Consider the following 19,405-nt stretch of genomic DNA (forward strand, 5'->3'; position numbering starts at 1 on the left):
GGATTTTACTATTTCTACAGTGTGAACAATTCTTAAAGGAAATCTACCATCAAATTTAAGCATGATAAACCAGGGACAATTACTCATAGATGCAAGCACTGTGACTGTACAATTTTTTTTATATTAGTTATCCATGGCCTCCTTCCTTCTAAAATCAACTTTTAAAATTATTCTTATGAGCCTGAAGGGCTCTGAAGGTATTACCAGAGCTCCTCAGTGCTACAGATTTACAATGAGTCTCACCCAACCCCCTGCTCTATCTATCCTCTGCCTGCGTAATCTAACAGGAAGTGCAGGGGGAAGAGAGACCTTCTCTACTCATTGTAAAACTCTAAAACAGCACTCTTGTAACATCCCCAAGAACCCTTCAGAATCATTTTAAAAGATATTTTTAGAAGAGAGGAGTCCATAGGTAACAAATTTAAGAATATTACTATAGTCACAGTTTCTGGATCTATTAGAAAGTGTCCCTGGTTTATCTGAATCTATTAGAAAGTGTCCCTGGTTTATCTGAATCTATGAGAAAGTGTCCCTGGTTTATCTGAATCTATGAGAAAGTGTCCCTGGTTTTTCACACTTAATTTTGATGGTATTTCCTTTAAAATCAACATACATTCTTATAATTTATAATAATAATAATTCCTTTATTCTTAAAGGTTTGCTCAAAAGAGACATTCATAGAGAAACATATGTGTTATGTGTTATAGATATGGTAAAACTTAGACCACATCCATGGTAGTTTCACTGTATTACAAAATATTCATCAAGATGTCATTAGTCTTTAAAGGATAACTACCACCAGGATCAAGGATTGTAAACCAAGCACGCTTACATACTGGCGTGAGCCCGCTCTGGCATGATCCACTCTTTTTTGAGCTTCTAAAGCTCAAAGGCCGAGCAGGCATACATTCATCTAAATGCAGCCTAAGTCAGTAACTATGGTACTGATAATAAAGTGGTAATGAGTAACTCACATGTGCAATAAGCTCACTTGGGTCCAGACCTGCATTATGACTTATTTCAGCTATGACTTATTGCTGCAGAATTTGAGACCCTCGTGTCTTCCTTACATTACATCTCCACACTGTGCCCCTAAATATAACCAACTCACTTACAAAACTGTTCCCTGGATAACAACAACGTGCTTCTACTATATACTCCATATATATAAACAACAAACTGTCAAACTGTTCCCCAACATATATCTCAATAACTCCAGCTGTCTGCTAATCTCACGCATGCGCAAGATTAGCAGACAGACAGATGTCACTGGCTGTCTGCAGCGCTTGCAGCCATCCTACATGGGGGGAGGAAAACAGAAGGGACATGAATAAATTTCATTCTGACAGAGTCAGGAGGCGCTCAGCTAGTTGATCGGTGTGAGCCTCTGGCTCATTTGCATAAAGTGTATAAGTTGATATTTCGTTATAGAAGACAAAATATAGAAGGAGCATGCCATTTTCTACGTATAGTGCTTATGGGGCTTGTTATCCGCAGGACAAACTGCACTTCCTAGTGGCACTGTATAATATTCTGTGCCATGTATTGGGAAATACATGTAATAGAATTGATAAAAAACACAGTTGCGCCATTTCCTTACTGGGTTTGTTTCAGCTTTCACTGTGCTTTAGGTGCAAAACAGGTGATGGATGTCACTGATCCCAAAATTGTCAGTAGAAGTGCATCGGCCCAAGTCCTTTGATTGAGCGCAAAGCCTCTGAATTGTGTTTTTTTTTAATGCAATTCAGACGCTGTGTGTGAACACCTCACTTCCCATAGATCAAATTAACCCCTTCTAATCCTGAAAACGATAAAACAAACTGTGAAGTAGTGAACACACTGACATTTGGCGAAGGTGGGTTACACTAAATGGTTAACATTTAGATGCCAGCCCATAGATGTTAAAGCAATGCAAACATTTAAGGAGCAGGATTATAGGGGCCAGGTCAAGGAGCTCAGAGAGGAGGGGGTTGTAAATAAATGGGACACACTCATGGGCTCCAATAAAAAAATTCTGGCACTTTGAATGATGGAGGAGCAGACACTAATTACCTGATATCAGTGTCTGTCCAGTTGGCCACGCAGCATAAGTTGCAAATGTGGCGGAGTGCAGTGTGAGGCAGCACTTGGTTCTGCACGGATGGAGAAGTGTACACTTTCATCCCCAAGTATCCAGCCACCCAGCAGCGTGTGACCCCTCCAGAGCACCATATCAGGAGAAGGAAGAGAACAGGGAGGCCCGGCCTCTGCATGTAAGAGTATGGTAATATTCTTAGATTTTTTATCCATGGCTAAGCTGAAACACGTAGGTGGGCTACCTACATGTCACTTTTTCTCCACTTTTTAATGTAAGAAGAATAAAGTTTTGAAGTTTTATGGGATGTGCCACGTATACTCTTTTTTACTTGGACTCTTTTTGGACAAACAAGCCAACAAAGCATGGGCACTCCAAACAAGCCTCCACTGTCCTCAAAGCAAGTTTCTGGATATAAGGGTACGTGAGATATTTTTTTCTATTCTTCTCTACGTCTATCCAAGGCATCATTCCCACTAAACTCAACTTTTAACATTATGCTAATGATCCTGAAAAGCTCTGGGGGGTACTTCCATAGCCCCTCATTGATCTCTTTTCACTTGTTACAGTGAACTTCCTGCTGCTGCTAGATTGAACAGGCAAAGTGAAAAGACATTGCAGAGAAGCTCTGGAAACATCCTTATTTCAGAATGATAACAAATATAAGAAGATTACCACAGTTACTGTGCCTGGATCTATAAGTAAGTGCCCTTGGTTTACATGCTTCATTTTCATGATAGATCTTCTTTGTGTCTGAAGAGATAGCATTAACCCCTTCCCGCTGCAGCCCTTTTTCGTCTTTGCGTTTTTATTTTTCACTCCCCACATTCAAAAATCTGTAACTTTTTTACTTTTCCATGTACAGAGCTGTGTGATGGCTTATTTTCTGCATAACAAATTATACTTCAAAATGTTGGGATTTAATATTCCATGCCATGTACTGGGAAGTGGGAAAAAAATTCCAAATGCAGTGAAATTGGTAAAAAAAAGTCATTTGTGTAGTATTCTTGTGGGCTTGGTTTTTACGGATTTCACTGTACTCCCCAAATGACATGTGTACTTTATTCTTTGGGTCAGTACGATTACGGGGATAACAAAATTATATAGGCTTTATAATGTTTTCATTCTTTTAAAAAAAATTAAAACCTCCTGTACAAAATTTTTTTGGGGGATTTTGCCATCTTCTGGCGCTAATAACTTTTTTTATACTTTGGTGTATGGAGCTGTGGGTGGTACCGTTTTTTGGCGGATTTTGATGACTTTTACAATGTTATTATTTTTAGGACTGTACGACATTTTGATCACTTTTATAGAATTTTTTATTTTTTTCAAAATGGCAAAAAAAAGGGGCATTTTTGACTTTGGGCGCGATTTTCCGTTACGGGGTTAAACGCAGTGAAAAACCGTTATCAAATTTTGATAGATTGGCCATTTTCGGACGCGGCATTACCTAATGTGTTTATGATTTTTACTGTTTATTTATATTAATATCAGTTCAAGGGAAAGGGGGGTGATTTGAATTTTTAGGTTTTTTTATTATAATTTTTTTTTTAAACTTTTTAATTTTTTTTATTTTTACTATTTTTCAGACTCCCTGTGCTGATAGCACATTGTAATGAATGGGTTAACCCGAAGTAGCTTCGGGTCTTCGTGAGATCCAACGCTACCATGGCGAAGGAACGCTGGCGGCGATCAGCAGGAGAATGGGTGTTACCGGTAAGCCTTTGCTGCAATATGCAACAAAGACTTACCGGCTATGGAAAGGGCTCGGCCCACGAGCCCTCTCCATGCACCGGGACCCAACATGTGACATATTAGTAAGGGGTTAAAGATATTACTATTAATGAATCTTGTAGCTAATTGGGTTAATTTGGGTTTCCAAATTGTTGAGGTATTTATGTAGACAGGCACCTATTTGCCTTCCTATTACAATTTAAAGTAAACCTATCTTGAGGAATCTACTATCAGAAGTAGATCTGATGGTACATTCCTCCTATCTGCCTTTGCCCTAATCTGTCATTTAATAATCCTGGAACCTAACCTGTGTATTAGCAGGCATACTTCACGCTGCAGTTGTTCAACACAAAGCAAGCCCCCTAGCTTTGTATACAGAAAAATCAAAAAGATATGGCTTGTGGAAGCAGTGGAGTATAAAATGGAAATGGGAATACTAAAATATTTGAAGAATATTAAAAAAAAAAAAAGTCAGCTTGTGACAGGTTCCTATAGAGCTCTAGTAACTATCTGACACCCTTCTTTTAGGTAAAAATAGTTTACCTCACACCCCATAAAATCAGAGTTATAAACTTGCCTCGTATCTAGTGTTCTATTGAACGGGCCAGGTGGTGTGGCCAAATGTCATGTGACCAGAGTGACATCATCACATGTCCTTTAGCCTCTCAACATTAGCAAACAGTACCCCATAAACATATCTCACCACAGAAAAAAATCACACCATGCCTCCACGGTCTTCTACTCCTCTCCATGCAGACTGCTGTCATTTCATGTAATATCATATGCTGTGGTTTATCCTTGGTGTACAGTTAACTAATGTTACAAGTCTAAAGGACCTGCAATGATATCACCCTGGTCACATGACATTACTGCTGCATGCAGAAAAAGCATGGGGAAGAGCTGCTGGATTGAGCCTGAGGAGGCCACGTCCACCTCGACTCACTATAGACATCCTTGGAGACCAGGAAACATTCTGAAGTTGAATATATGAGAATCTGAGGCGAAAATGTTTAGCTAAAATTAGGGTGTCAGTTAGTTACTAGGGCTCTATAGGAACCTGCCAGTAGCTCTATTTGTGAAAAATGTGGTGACTGGCTCCCTTTAAAGACTTATCCTGTGGATATTTATATTGTTGGAAAACGCATGTTGAAAAGACCCATGTGGAAAATAAATGAAACCTTTCGCTTAAATAAACCTACTTTTTTTTACGTTTTGTTCTGTTTTGATATCAATAAATGGTGCTACAGTTTTCAAATATAGTGTGAAAGTCCAAGTGCCACAGTTCTACATGCACATTATAATCCAAGACATTTACAGTAATTTTTGGACTATAAATCGCACCGGAGTATAAGGCGCACCATCAATAAATGCCTGCTTAAACCTCTAGGTTCATATATAAGGCGCACCGGAGTATAAGGCGCACCTGATTATAAGGATGAATGACCAGCAGGTGGCAGACCTGTGCACAGTTCAAGGCAGCTGTTGTCTGTAAGTACGGTTCATATATAAGGCGCACTGGACTATAAGGCGCACCTTTGATTTTTAGTGCGCTTTATAGTCTGAAAAATACGGTATCCTGGGTGGATGTTAAATCCTAGTTGGATAAAGGACCCATGATGACGCCATAACCAATACAGGAGATGACTGCATGGTCATTACATCATCGGCAGTCCTTTAGCCACCTAATATCTAGCATCTAGGCAGAGAGGGTGCAGGTAACTCATCCCTGTCTTAGGTTTGCAGCGCTTTAAGTACTTTTTATACCCCTGTGATTTTTTTTCTCATCTTTTAACCAGTAATAAGATCAGTTCAACTGTGTACTGTGTGTACATTTACTCATACATATCCGTTATCTTATGTTATTTTTAATTACCTTCTTTTTGTAACAATAAAACACATAGAAATCCATTTGAAAATAAAACTTCTTTAGTTCGTTATCACTACCTCATAATTAATGTCCTTGGAAGCTTGCTCAGTCCTCTATTTTTCTTGTCTTTACTGAAGTAGCTTTATAGGGATGACCACAAACATGGGTCACAAATGTTTAACATATAATCCCCAAAATTTAAGTTATACGAACATCTGAAAACACAGACTTTATGGGAGGGAGGGGAACAGTGGGGAATACTTAAGGTGGTATGAAATCCCATAGTTCTTTAGTGTTTCTCAAAAACATTTCCAGACTGAAGTTGCAAAATCTTCGGCATCAAGGTGTTACCATTTGACTCTTTCCTGTACTTGTCAAGAAATAGCCCTATACCCTTTTTTTCTCCTCTGTAGAAGTCCTGGGTAAAATTGCCCCATTCTTATGGCAATATAAACTCTGGTAGTTAACTGTAAGAGTTTGCCAATCAATCACCAATGGTGTAGGTGCTTAAGTTGTAGCAGTGCTCCAGTTTAAGAAAGCATCTTAGATATATAGCAGCATTATTCTCTTGTTGGTGCTGGACTCTATAGTAACAGCTACTTTGTTGGAACAGAAGGAGTGATGGGTAGTGACGTTACTCTTTGTTGGTTTTTTTTCTTCTTATTTCCAGCTCCGGTGTTTCGGTTTTTGTTCTTGTTCCCTTTTCCTTTTGTGTTTTTGGTCTTTCCTTCTGCAAAAAAAACTCTGTATTAGTGGTTGCATTTCAATAAATATTTAATAATAGGGATCATTAAATACTAAATGCATAGTGTATTAATTATTTACATAGTACTCTGTAAGTCTGTGACTGTGAGTCTGACCCTTGGAATTCCTTGGAGTAGCAATCCTGAGATCCCCAATGTGATCCACTCCAGTGGGAATAACTGCTTGGTGTGCTCTGCTGTCCACATGTGTTCCATAGAAGGGAATAGAGCAGTGGGTCATATTAATAACAGTTGGTTGCAAACGTATTTATAGCTCTGAAACTTTTCATTATTTTTAAAGAGCAACTTTTCCTCATTTTTCACAAATCCATAACTCTCTCTATCACTTTGATTCAGGGCAGAGTTAGTGGGTTGGCTTCCTGGGCGCACACCCCAGGGACCCCGCCAACTTACTACTAAGGGGGAGAGGGACCTCCACCATAGCTGACTGTCTGTAGCACTTTGCTAAACATCGCTTTCAGAGAGTGATGGACAGCTCACAGCTGAATGTCTCCAACTGCGCATTGCTCACAGAAACTGACAGCTCACAGCGGCAGTACCAACATGTATTGCTGCCAGAGACAGTCAGCTGTGAATGCTGAGTGGATTTTAAGCAGGAGGTCCTGCCCTTTCAGTAACATCACACTCACAGTGTCACATGACTAGGGTCACAATAGGATATGGCAGTCAGAGCACAGGGCATAGGAAACATACTTTTTAAATGGCAACGAGGCACAAAGATCCAACAGGGGTCATATAAAGAGGCTGGCTGTTTAATAGGTCAGTGGCTGGCAAGTGTCAATTAGCGGCACTGGCCGCACCGTGCCGAGCCGCAGGAGACGCTTCTGTAACCCGGGGAGGTAAGTGAGGCAGAGAGGCACACAGAGGCACATGGGTGTCCCGAGAAATGGGTCGTAGGGGCACCCGTGACACCTATTAGAAGCTGCAACAGACCAGATGGGATACAGATGCACCCGACTTCTTTGAAGCCAATGTTGTTTTGGTTTCAGTCCAGAGTATGCTCTGGAATGGTTAGCTCATTTCAATTTCTATGGTACGCTTGATCAGGTCCAGGATATATTGGTCATCTATGTTTTGGGCAACTACTTGTGTGTGTAGAGGTCTAGCTAACTAATATGGACATAAAGTATGATGACTTGCATATTTTTTAATTGCTTTTGCCTCTGGTCATTGGTTTTGTTTCGGTCTTAAAATAGTGCTTGCTTTTATTGTCACCATGCAAGGTCACAGGAAAAAGTAAATATGAGCAATATCATGGTGAGTAAATCAGTCTCCTTGGTTCCTTGGCTAGAAATTCTGAAGTTGTAGTCAGCAACCTGAGGTCCCAGAGAACTTGGTTTTAAGTCTGTAATACCCTTGACAGCTTGGCATGGGATTGTTGCTTTCTGGCCCTGTCGGAAAACCCTAATGATATTGGTTATTAAAGAAGTTATGAAGGTTATATTTTATGTATGTAACTTATATATTTATGACTTTTATGTTTTACCCACATACCCCACTATACATGTTTTCCAGTGTATTTATGGGCCTTAAAAGGGCTTCTTTTCTGTATGTCTTTTTGGTTTACATCCAAAGTGATCTCAGCAATACCATAGTCATGCTAATATCCAGCTTGGTGGACTGTTGTTAAATTAGAAGAATTTACTGTATATACTCGAGTATAAGCTGACCCGAGTATAAGCCAAGACCCCTTATTTTACCACAAAAAAATGCCATCCCCTGCCCCAGTATATAGTTAGCAGCCCCTGCCCCAGTATATAGCCTTCCAGCCCCTGCCCCGGTATATAGCCTGCCAGCCTCTGCCCCAGTATATAGCCTGCCAGCCCCTGCCCCAGTATATAGCCTGCCAGCCCCTGAGCCCCAGTATAAAGCCTGCCAGCCCCTGCCCCAGTATACAGCCTGTCAGCCCCTGCCCCAGTATACAGCCTGCCAGCCGCTTCTCCAGTTTATAGCCTGCCAGCCTCTGTGCCTGAGTATATAGCCTGCCAGCCCCTGTGCCCGAATATAGATCCTGCCAGCCCCTGTGCCCGAGTATATCTCCTGCCAGCCCCTGTGCCCGAGTATATAGCCAGCAGCCCCATTACCACATTATGTGGGTGGCCCCCAGCCCCGTTATGCAGCGTCCCACCCCCCCACCCCGTTATACAGTTGATTAAAAAATAAAATTAAAACTCACTTTTCCAGCGGCCCCATTCTGTGCGATCCATCCATCAGTGGAAGGTCCGCTGACCGACGGATCGCACAGAAGACCCAAGGGGGCCGCCGGAAAGGTGAGTTTTGATTAATATTTTTTTTACTCCAGTATAAGCCGAGTTTGGGTTTTTCAGCACACTTTTTGTGTTGAAAAACTCGGCTTATACTCAAGTATATACGGATACATAATGCCATTTGCTTTTTAAAGAACATCTGCCACCAGGATGAAGGATTGTAAGCCAAGCACATGCTGGTGTGTGTACCCCTCTGGCAAGAACTGCTTTCCTATAAGCTTTTTATGTGTTTGTTTTAAAGAAAAAATATTTTTGGCTACTTTGGAGCCTAGAGCCTCTAAGACTCATTTGAATAATTTTAAGGCTTTTTTTTTTGTAAAATCCAGGGCATAAGAAGCTAAAAGAAGTGCAGATACTGACAGATGGGGCACACTCCATAATGTTAGTGTGCCTGGTTTACAATCCTTCATTCTGGCGTTAGATAACCTACAATTTCTTCAGTAAATTCTGCTGGAATTGTTAGATCCTGTTTCCTGGCAACACATCCTACTACTTTTTGGCCATGTGTAGCTCTATGTACAGCATTGATTATAGACAGTTTTTTCATATAAAGCTCTGCATCACAGCTGCATGATCACAGGATTGGGAGGGACATAAGTTTCTTTTTTAACCCAGGTCACAGGTCAGCTGCGGGTGCATGGAGAGGGCTCCGTGCTGAGCCCTCTCCACAGCCGGTAAGCCTTTGCTGCCAGCGACTTCAAAAAGATGGGCCCCACCATCTTGTTGGAGATCGTCGCTCCATGTGATGTCAACGGGGAACGGCGATCCGTGGAAGACTATGTGCTAATTGCACATTGTAATGAATGAGGATAAAAATCCCCATACTGTAGTATGGCAGTATATGATAGGATCAATCAGACAACCAAGGGTTAAAGTACCCTAGGAAGTTGGAAAAATAGTAAAAGTAAAAAGAAAATATATATATATATATATATATATATATATATATATATATATATATATATATATATAATTAAATAAACCCTAAAAATTCAACAAGTCACCCCCTTTCCCTAGAACTGATATAAATATAAATAAAAATGCCCAATCTATAAAAAGATAATAATGGTTTTTCACTGTGTTTAACCCTGCAATGAAAAACAGCGCACTAATTTGAAAATTGCACTTTTTTGCCTTTTTGAAAAATATAAAATTTTTTATTAAAATGTGATATGAAGGTCATACAGCCCTAAAAATACTAGCATTGAAAACATCATCAGAAGTTGTAAAAAAACCGACACCACCCACAGCTCCATACACCAAAGTATAAAAAAGTTATTAGCGCCAGAAGATGGCAAAATCAAAAAAAAAATTTGTACAGGAGGTTTTCATTTTTGTAATTGTATGAAAACATTATAAAACCTATACAAATTTGGTAATCCCGCAACAACCCAATATAATAAAGTAGACATGACATTTGGGGAGCACAGCGAAAGCTGTAAAGTCCAAGCCCACAAGAAAACTGTGCAAATGCGTTTTTTCACCAATTTCCCTGCATTTGGATTTTTTTTCCCGCTTCCAAGTACATGGCATGGAATATTAAATACCATCACTCTGAAGTGCAGTTTGTTACGCAGAAAACAAGTGGCCACACAGCTCTTTATGTGTAAAAAAAAAAGTTATAGATTTTTGATTGTTGGGAGTGAAAAATTGAAATGAAAAAGCAAAAAAGGGCTAGGTCCTTAAAGGGTTAACCACCTAATTACCAAAAAAAAAACTAATACCAGCACCAATTAATGGCTACTGGGTAAATAGGGTAAATCAGGTTAATGTCCTGGATTTTGATCCTATTTCATTATAAACGCCATGGGTCATAATCACCTTTAGATATAGTAAAATAAACACTGCCATAGCTGTGCATGGATATTAATGTGTCTTTTTTACACAAAGCATTCTGCATGGTAAATTATATTCCAACCATACCACATTGTTACGGGAAATGTATTCCTTCAGTTCCATAAATGGCAATTGTTCAGGGGCCCCATAGGGATCTAGTTGCATAACAATTCCTATTATTTATGTCCTGTATAAGTAGATGCAGTTAAAGAGGGACTTTTTATACTCTCCATAAAACAGAACAACCAGATTCTAAATTCTTTAACACTTTACTGGGTAGAATTCTGCTAAGGAACAGATTGCTGATGAATCTCTTTGGTTCTGCCGATCTCACAATAAATCAGAAGTTATTATATAAGAAAATGATTGCTAGCCCTTTCTTTATAGCAACAAGGCTTCATATATGGCTGAAGGACCCTCTATACTTCCATTTGTTCAGTTTATTTAATGGTAAACACACTAGTGCAACAAATTAATCAATGAAAAATGCCAAAACAGTATTAATGTATATAATTGTGTAACTACTCAGCAATGCCATATAGAAGTTTTTTTTTCAATTATTTAAAAAAAAAATAGCACTGTTATATCACAAAATTATTTTTGTATCCTGGTATGTTTTCATAATTCTTAATAAAGGAATGCTATTAATCAAAATTGTAGCTGTATGCAATACTTGCTAAGTTGCCTTGGCAACTGTACTATCCAATAGAGATGAGTGTACCTGAAATTTCTGTATGGGTTCGGGTTTGCTTTGATTGGCCAGGGGTCTTCCCTTGGCCCACTACAGTCATGGCTAGTAGCCAGGAGCGTTAATTTGCCAGATTGGCAGTTTGGCAGCCAATCTGGTAATATGTTTGGTATGCCCAGGGTAAAACTGCTCGGGACTGCTCATCTCTACCGTGCAACATACAATTCAATTTCTTCATGTGTTACATCTGGAATAAATAGACCCTCCATATTGCCTGACATATTTACTCTTTTCTACTAGGTGTGTCAACACCAGGTACATTATTTTCTTAAATTTTAAATAAATACCACATAAAAATATTTAAACTGCCTCCATTTTCTTGAATGTAATGCTAACCTTTGTTTCCAACTTACACATAGGAACGTTTAGAAGAGAGCATACTGGAATAAGTGTGCAGGTTGCAGACATTTAAAGCATCTATATTTTAGAAAAGCTAATTAAGTTTAAATGTTAGTGCTACATTTTTATAAGAACAATAAATGCAGTCACCGACATAAGAATATGCGCCTTAAAGAGAACCTGTCATGCAAATTAACCCACCCAAAAATAAGATGTTATCGAATTATGTGGCTGTTTTGTAAACTGGAGTGTGATTGGAGAGGTGCTATCACCTGACCAGGAGAAGTATAAAACCCCTGTACAGTGGGAGACATGGTCCAGACCTCACGGTCAGCAGTCCAGTCTGCAGAAACTGTGAACAGAGAGACAGTGTTCAGCACACCTTCAGTGCTGACACACAAAACAATCCCAGGAACTGAGTCAGGAGACTCTAATCCAGAGCTGCAGCTCCCACAGTTTTGACACAGGTCCATCTCAATTATCCCAGACTGCATCTACTACCAGGTTGGTGCACTATTTCTCCAGAGCATTCTCCACGACCACTCCAGTACCAGAATCCGTATCTGCTGTTAGACCTTTTATGCCCATTGCCTGCTTCCTGTTATTCAATAAAGAACCAGGAGTTGATTTGCACAACGTTGCCTCCATCTGATCCCTTGATACAGCTGATACTCAGGGGTTTCCCCAGGGGGAACCAGTACATCAGCCTCTCCTTCCATATTTCTTGCACCCACCACCTGCTGGAGACCTGCCAGGCTGTAGGTCAGCCCTTCGGTCCCCATAACAAGCACCATGACATCAGCGCCCCCTAGGCCGCAATCGCCAGCCACTCCAGTATTCTGGGTCCTGGCTGCCTCCAGGCCCCAAGAAAAGGCTAGGCCCTGGTGGTGGATGTTGCAAATATATCCAAGCAGGCTGTGATTTTATTTGATCAGATACATACAGGGGGTAGATGTTGCAAATGAAACAGGACATTAGATGATGTCACTCTGGTCACATGACATGCAGAGAAGAGGCATGGGAGAAGGGGTGGGGCCACCCAGGCAGGACATGCCCTCTCTGATGCCAGGTAATATAAGATTAAGATGATTTATGTGGATGTGAGGTAAACTATTTTTATCTAGAAGAAGGGTGTCCGTTAGTTATTGGGCTCTATAGGAGCCTGTCAATAGCTGTGTATGTGAAAATGTGATGATAGGTTTCCTTTAAGAATGACTCCTAGTTACAAACATATTCCACCGGACCATTTCAGTTTACTGTGATCTTTGGATGGCAATAATTTATTGTACTGGTGGAGCTCTCTGGATGCCAATAATTTACTATACTTCAAAATCCAGTTGGCACAGGGACAGAAAGTAAAATGAAACCCGAACTTACACAAATTATCCACATGATATCCAAAGACAAACTATCATTTGACTGGATTTAGAACAAGCCTACAGAAGATATCTTATTTGTACCTGTGGAATACCTGTAATTTAAGTCATGTACTAATGTCTGATATGGACACAGAAACATGTATTATCTTACTACTGTAGATCCAGTACACAGCCAAACATTAGCCAGATACAGTGTGCAACTATTCAGTTTAAGCTTGCTTCACCAAACAAAAAACTTTCCAGAGACCACATTACATGTCATAAGCACACAGAAGCTGTGTTATCTGGCACTGACACCTCTAATGCAGAGTAATGAATGGCCTGGGATTTCACCATACTGAAAAAATGTGTCAGGGTCATTGTATGAGGAACAAATAAATGACCTTAATAGAATAGATGTGCCACTTATGTAAATTATAATGTTGTAATATCACTGTAGATATTCCACAATTTAATGGACAGTTTTCTTTCCCAATTTCTCTATGCACATGCAGTTTGACACAGTATTATAGTAATTAAGGTTGAAGCAAGGCACAGGACTATCATGTGTTGATCCAGAAGAAGGCAAAAACCCTACAATAGTGATGCCAATTGTACCTTAGTAAGGTAAAAGTCCTTTCTGATGGCAAATATGTCAGAATAAATCCCTGGATCAATGTAATACCACCCTACACCAGACACTGCAAGAAAGAAAAAAGCTGTCCGCTCACCAATCACGCTTCTCCTCCTCCAAATATTCTTGCCATGTGGGGGGTGCACGCTTCCCAGATCCTCAGACTCCCGATCCAAAATATGTTCAGAAATACGGTACAGCAGCACTTAGAATTCCTCCACATGGTTGCTTCCATTAAATAAACCATCTTTATCGAATTACGAATAAAACATGGATGGATTCACAAAGGACCTATGCGTGTCTTATTCATGATCCTAATTGATCATGATCCATTTGGATCATGACTAAGACGCGATAGCGTTGAAACGCGTAGGTCCTTTGTGTATACATCTATATTTTATTCCTAATTCAATAAAGAAGGTTTTTTAATGGAAGCAACCGTTTGGAGGAGTTCTAAGTGCTGCTGTACCGTATATTTGAACATACACCAGACACTGTGCTCCCTTCACTAACACTTGGCTAGGCCAATGCTTGCTTTCTCAAAGGGTCTATACATAGACTATCCCAGGCTACTTGCAGCCTACATTATTCTACTCTATGGGGCACCACACTTATATACCTTGGACCCCTGACTAAGGTAGGAATATCTTGACCCACTCCACAGGTACAACTTTCAGGTATCCTATGGCCAAGCCAAGACAGAAAATATACAGAAAAATGCAGTATTACATATAACCAGGTTCCATCAGCAGGACAACACAACAGCTATTAAACAAAATGGTTTAATATGACAAGACATCAGTGCATAAAGGTTCCATTAACAAATAAGGACAATACAAATAAAGGTACAATAAAAGGGGTACTTAAACAAACTTACATTCCTAAAAGATGGTTGATATTTCCTTTGCCATTGAAGTTTGGTATTCAGTTATTGATGTAATCCCAGTTTCTACAAGTTTCACTGCAGACTGCCTCTCCTGTCTATTACCAGGTGGATTTTTCCTGGACAACCCCCCCCCCCCCCCATAACGCCTTTTGGCCAATGACCTGTCTGTCCTACAGGGACTTTCACCTGTTTTTCAGCCAATCCCTTTGGTGATCAGAGTCAGAAAGTGTGATGAAAATATAAATCAGGAAGACAAGCTGAAGAGTGTGATGAACTCTCTGGCAGTTATAATGACAATTATAATAGACTTGACAATAGACATGTCATACTGGCATCGAAGGCTTTTCTTAACCCCTGAAAGGGGACCTACCACCACGATTCTACCTAAAAAGGTAGAACGGGTGGTAGGTGGATGAATGGGACGTAAGGATAGCCCTTTTAGGGCTAATCCTTACGTCCCGGCAATCCTTTTGTAAACTTTAATCAGTTGATATGCTAATTTATTTAAGCGGCTACTGGGGCGTGGAGTAGCCGGACATGAGGCTACTAGTCGCGGCTACTCCACGCCCCAGTAGCCTCGTTCCTCCGCCTACCATGTAATCTTCGGTGCGCAGCACCTCGTAGCTGCGCGCCCTCGTCCGAGCACCCGGCGTCTGCGCATGCGCAGTAGCGCCGGCCTCGGAGCTACGGCCGCGCACCCGTAGGCCTGCGTTCTGCGCATGCGCAGAACGCAGGATATTCGCACAAGGGCGTGCAGCTACGAGGAGCTGCGCGCCGAAGATTACCTGGTAGGCGGAGGAACGAGGCTACTGGGGCATGGAGTAGCCGCGACTAGTAGCCTCATGTCCGGCTACTCCACGCCCCAGTAGCCGCTTAAATAAATTAGCATATCAACTGATTCAAGTTTACAAAAGGATAGCCGGGACTTAAGGATTAGCCCAAAAAGGGCTATCCTTACGTCCCATTTATCCACCTACCACCCGTTCTACCTTTATAGGTAGAATCGTGGTGGTAGGTCCCCTTTAAGGACGCAGGGTTTTTTCGCTCATTTCTCGCTCTCCACTTTCAAAAATTCATAACTTTTTCATTTTTACGTGTACAGACCTGTGCGAGGGCTTATTTTGTGCGTAACAAATTTTACTTTCCCGTAATGTTATTTATTTTAACATGCCATGTACTGCGAAGCTAAAAAAAATTCCAAATGTGGAAAAATTGAAAAAAAAAACGTCACGTTCTGGTGGGCTCAGTTTTTACGAATTTGACTGTACACTCAAAATAACACCTCAGCTTTATTCTTTGGTTCGGTGCGATCGCGGTGATACCAAATTTAAACAGGTTTTATTGTGTTTTAATACATTTTCAAAAATTAAACGAATGTGTACAAAAAAGAAAAAAAAATTTTTCCCATCTTCTGAAGCTAAAAACTTTTTCATACTTTGGCGCATGGAGCTGTGTGAGGTGCCATTTTTTGCGAAATGAGCCGACGTTTGCATTGCTACCATTGTGTGGTCTCTGCGACATTTTGATAATTTTTTATTCTATTTTTTCTGTGATGTAAAAAGGCGTAAAAGTCGCATTTCGGACATTTGGGCGCCATTTCCCGTCTCGGAGGTCACCGCCGGCCGTAACCGTTTTTATATTTTGATAGATCGGGCATTTTGGGCCGCGGCAATACCTAATGTGTCTGTGATTTTTACTGTTTATTATGTTTTATATCAGTTCTAGCAAAAGGGGGGTGATTTGAATTTTTAATATTTTATTATTTATTTTTTAAACTTTTTTTTTTCTTTTTTTTTTCACTATTTCTGAGACCATATAGGGTACATTAACCCTATATATTGCAATATATGGTATTTTTGCAGCTCATTCATTACAATGAGCCACTGTCAAACAAAGACCCGAGGCTACCATGGCAACCGATCGCAGCCCCCCGATGACGTTCGGGGGCGCAGAGATCGGAATAAAGATGGCGGCACCCGCACGCCACCGTCTTTTAAATGCCGGCGGCGGCAATGAAAGGGTTAATAGTCGCGATTGGTGCAAGCACCGACCGCGGTTATTAGCGGTGGGGGTTTGCTGCAATATGCAACAACCCTCTCCCTTGTATGAAGAGGACTCAGCCTGTGAGCCCTCTTCATACATTCCCTATACCTCTGCGTCGTAGAGCTACGGCGCAGAGCGTTAAGGGATTAAAAGAGACAAAGAATACTCAGTAACTTATATAACGAATATGCCAGTTATGGAGTTATGGAGTTATGGAGTCCATCCCAGCTCATGGCCACATACATATCTGTGATAAAAGCAGCAGGAGAAAGCATACCTAGGTCTCAATTTGCTCTAGCGGCCTTGGAAACTTAGATATACAGAACTCTCATTTGGAGCATGGTAAGTAGGTCATGTCCGGTCTTAACAGAATCCAGATATTCATCCGGATCAGGATCAGAACCTGTTCCTATGACTTCCCATTGAGAAGCTAGAACACCTCCAAAGTAGCAGGTTTCCTCGAGCCCTCCTAGGGGTGTGAAGGAGTGGTCCTACACCTAATATAATCAAGGCAACACCTATGTCCTTTGCCTGGAGCAGGAAGTATTTTCAACTGTGGACTAATCTCTTTCTCCAAAGAGTCCAGCACAAGTTAACTGGCAAATTGCTTGTACTTGTAATACTCAGCTTGTACTTGCACTCTATCAACTGTATATATTTCTATTGTTTCTATTGTTTTGTCTAGAGTGCCCTGAAGGCAATTAAATATAAAATTTAACCTGTGTTGTTCTTTTATCTTGAGCCATGAATCCCCACGTCCATGTCACGGTTATAAATACACTACCGGGTTGCCTCTGACCCAATATGACCCTTTTACAGAGTTGGTGGCAGTCTACTGTATGGAAAGTCTCTGTTTCATAGTTGTGAGCTAGTGTTATGCTATGACGGAGGCAGTGTGGACAACTCTATCTCACTTTCTGGTCCTTCTGGAACCTGTGTGTTCAGGGAGTGTCTAGAAAAGCAATAATTAATTGACCTTGCAAGCACTTTAGGTGTCCCACATTGTAATTAGATAATAAAACAAATGTTATTTTTATGATCTTGATTTATTTAGGTGGGTTCTTGACTTTCTATGATTACAGAAGAGCTGTAGGAATTCATATTAATATTAGTGATAACCATATGGGCCATGTACTGGCAGGCACCTAATCAAGATTCCAGAGGTATAACTTATAAGAAGAAACAGAATAATAAAAGATTTTTGTTGAAGTGAGTGAATGTTGGAGGTTAACTATTAAATAACATTAATGAAATATTCCCCGAGCAGCATCAATGTACTAAGATGGTGTCTGTTTTCCCAAAGTCAGTGTGTCTTTATTCAGCCTGCTCTTTTGGATGCAGCTGTACGACGTTCTTCACAGTCCGTGGGTGTTGAAAAGGAGCAGGCATTTTGTAGATAGATTTGTTTCTGCAGTTTTTCTCCCTGTGTTGATGTTTTGCAGCTCTAAATTTTGAGGTTTTGTTTTGGAGATAACATCCGGGGGTCCGGCCAAGTTTTTACAAGAAGAATGTAAGCTGGCCCCTTTTAATTAATACCCTTTTAACAAATGATACGTTATCAGACTAAACCAGAGTCTAGAAGTTCACTCAAGAGAAATTCCTGGAGCAGTAAGGTATCGTAAACAGTAGTCCACTTCTGTAAGCTCCGCCAATATGACGCCTGTGGCACCATGTGCATTACCTCGATCCTACTGTTCAGAGGTTAGGCGGCTGTATAGATCATCCTTATATCATCATGCACAGTTGTAGTTTATTGGGATTCTACTATGTATTCACGCTAAAACATTTATTACAGTTATGCCTGATTTTGTTTGATATACTTGACCTGGCAGCCAGCCACAGTGCTTTACTGCTCAATTTGGAGGTCTGGAGGAATAGTGAGTTTCAATGGTTTTCTTCTTTCCTACATAATGCGAAAACATTAGTCACCAAGAACAAGAAAGTTTTATTCTATTATTTTTTGGGGCAAAAATGTTTGCACTGGAAATTCTTGAAAAAAAAAACTAAACGATATTTACCACCAAAACACAGACGGTCTATTTTAGGAAGATATCTATTTATGATCACAATCTTGTGCACAGAAAGGGACGTTCCAGTGCGTATTTGCACCTGTCACCACATTTACGTCGGCAAGTCTGACAGAAATGTGGTGCAGACTCCTTGAACTAAGTACATCAGAAAAAATTTGGTGCACACAGTTCCTGCACATCGGACGTGTGCAGCGTGTGTCACATTCATGAAGACTGAGCTCCGATCTTCATGAATGTGTCACCTGCTGCAATTTAGTGAGACAAACTGCAAATAGTGCAGTGAACATTAGGAATGTATTTAATTATAGATTTTTACAATTGTATATGTATTTTGCTTACCGTTTATACTCGAGCATAAACCGGCCGAGTATAAGCCGAGGTGCCTAATTTTAACACAAAAAACTGGGAAAACCACCTGACTCAAGTATAAGCCTAGGGTGGGAAATGCATTGGTCACAGCCTCGCCAATATATAGCCAGCAAGCACATGCCCTCCATTATATATAGCCAGCTCCCTGGCTATATATAGCCAGAATCCCCCTAGTATATAGCCAGCCCCCTACCCTCTAGTATATAGCCAGCCCCTGCCCCCTAGTATATAGCCAGCAGCCCCCTAGTATATAGCCAGCAGCCTCCTTGTATATAGCCAGTGCCTGCCCCCTTGAATATAGCCAGTGCCTGCCTCTTTGTATATAGCCAGTGCTTGCTCCCAGTATATAGCCAGTGCCTGCCCCACTAGTATATAGCCAGTGCCTGCCCCCAGTATATAGCCAATGCTTACTCCCGAGTATATAGCCAGTTCCTACTCCCTAGCCCATGGCAGCGT

General features: G+C 40.7%; 1 protein-coding gene across 3 annotated transcripts in view; it reads right to left on the bottom strand.

Moving 5' to 3' along the window:
- Positions 1-5,660: 5,660 nt before the first annotated feature.
- Positions 5,661-19,405, bottom strand: part of RSPO1 (R-spondin 1) — a 143,876-nt gene continuing 130,131 nt past the window's right edge. For all 3 annotated transcript variants that reach the window (XM_072136764.1, XM_072136762.1, XM_072136763.1), the window contains one exon: positions 5,661-6,405. In XM_072136764.1, the coding sequence (XP_071992865.1) occupies positions 6,272-6,405 (134 nt within the window). In that variant the 3' untranslated portion in view covers positions 5,661-6,271. The remainder of the gene's footprint in view (positions 6,406-19,405) is intronic.

The sequence above is a fragment of the Engystomops pustulosus genome, chromosome 2 (assembly GCF_040894005.1).
Source record: "Engystomops pustulosus chromosome 2, aEngPut4.maternal, whole genome shotgun sequence".
In the NCBI taxonomy this organism is placed as follows: domain Eukaryota; kingdom Metazoa; phylum Chordata; class Amphibia; order Anura; family Leptodactylidae; genus Engystomops; species Engystomops pustulosus.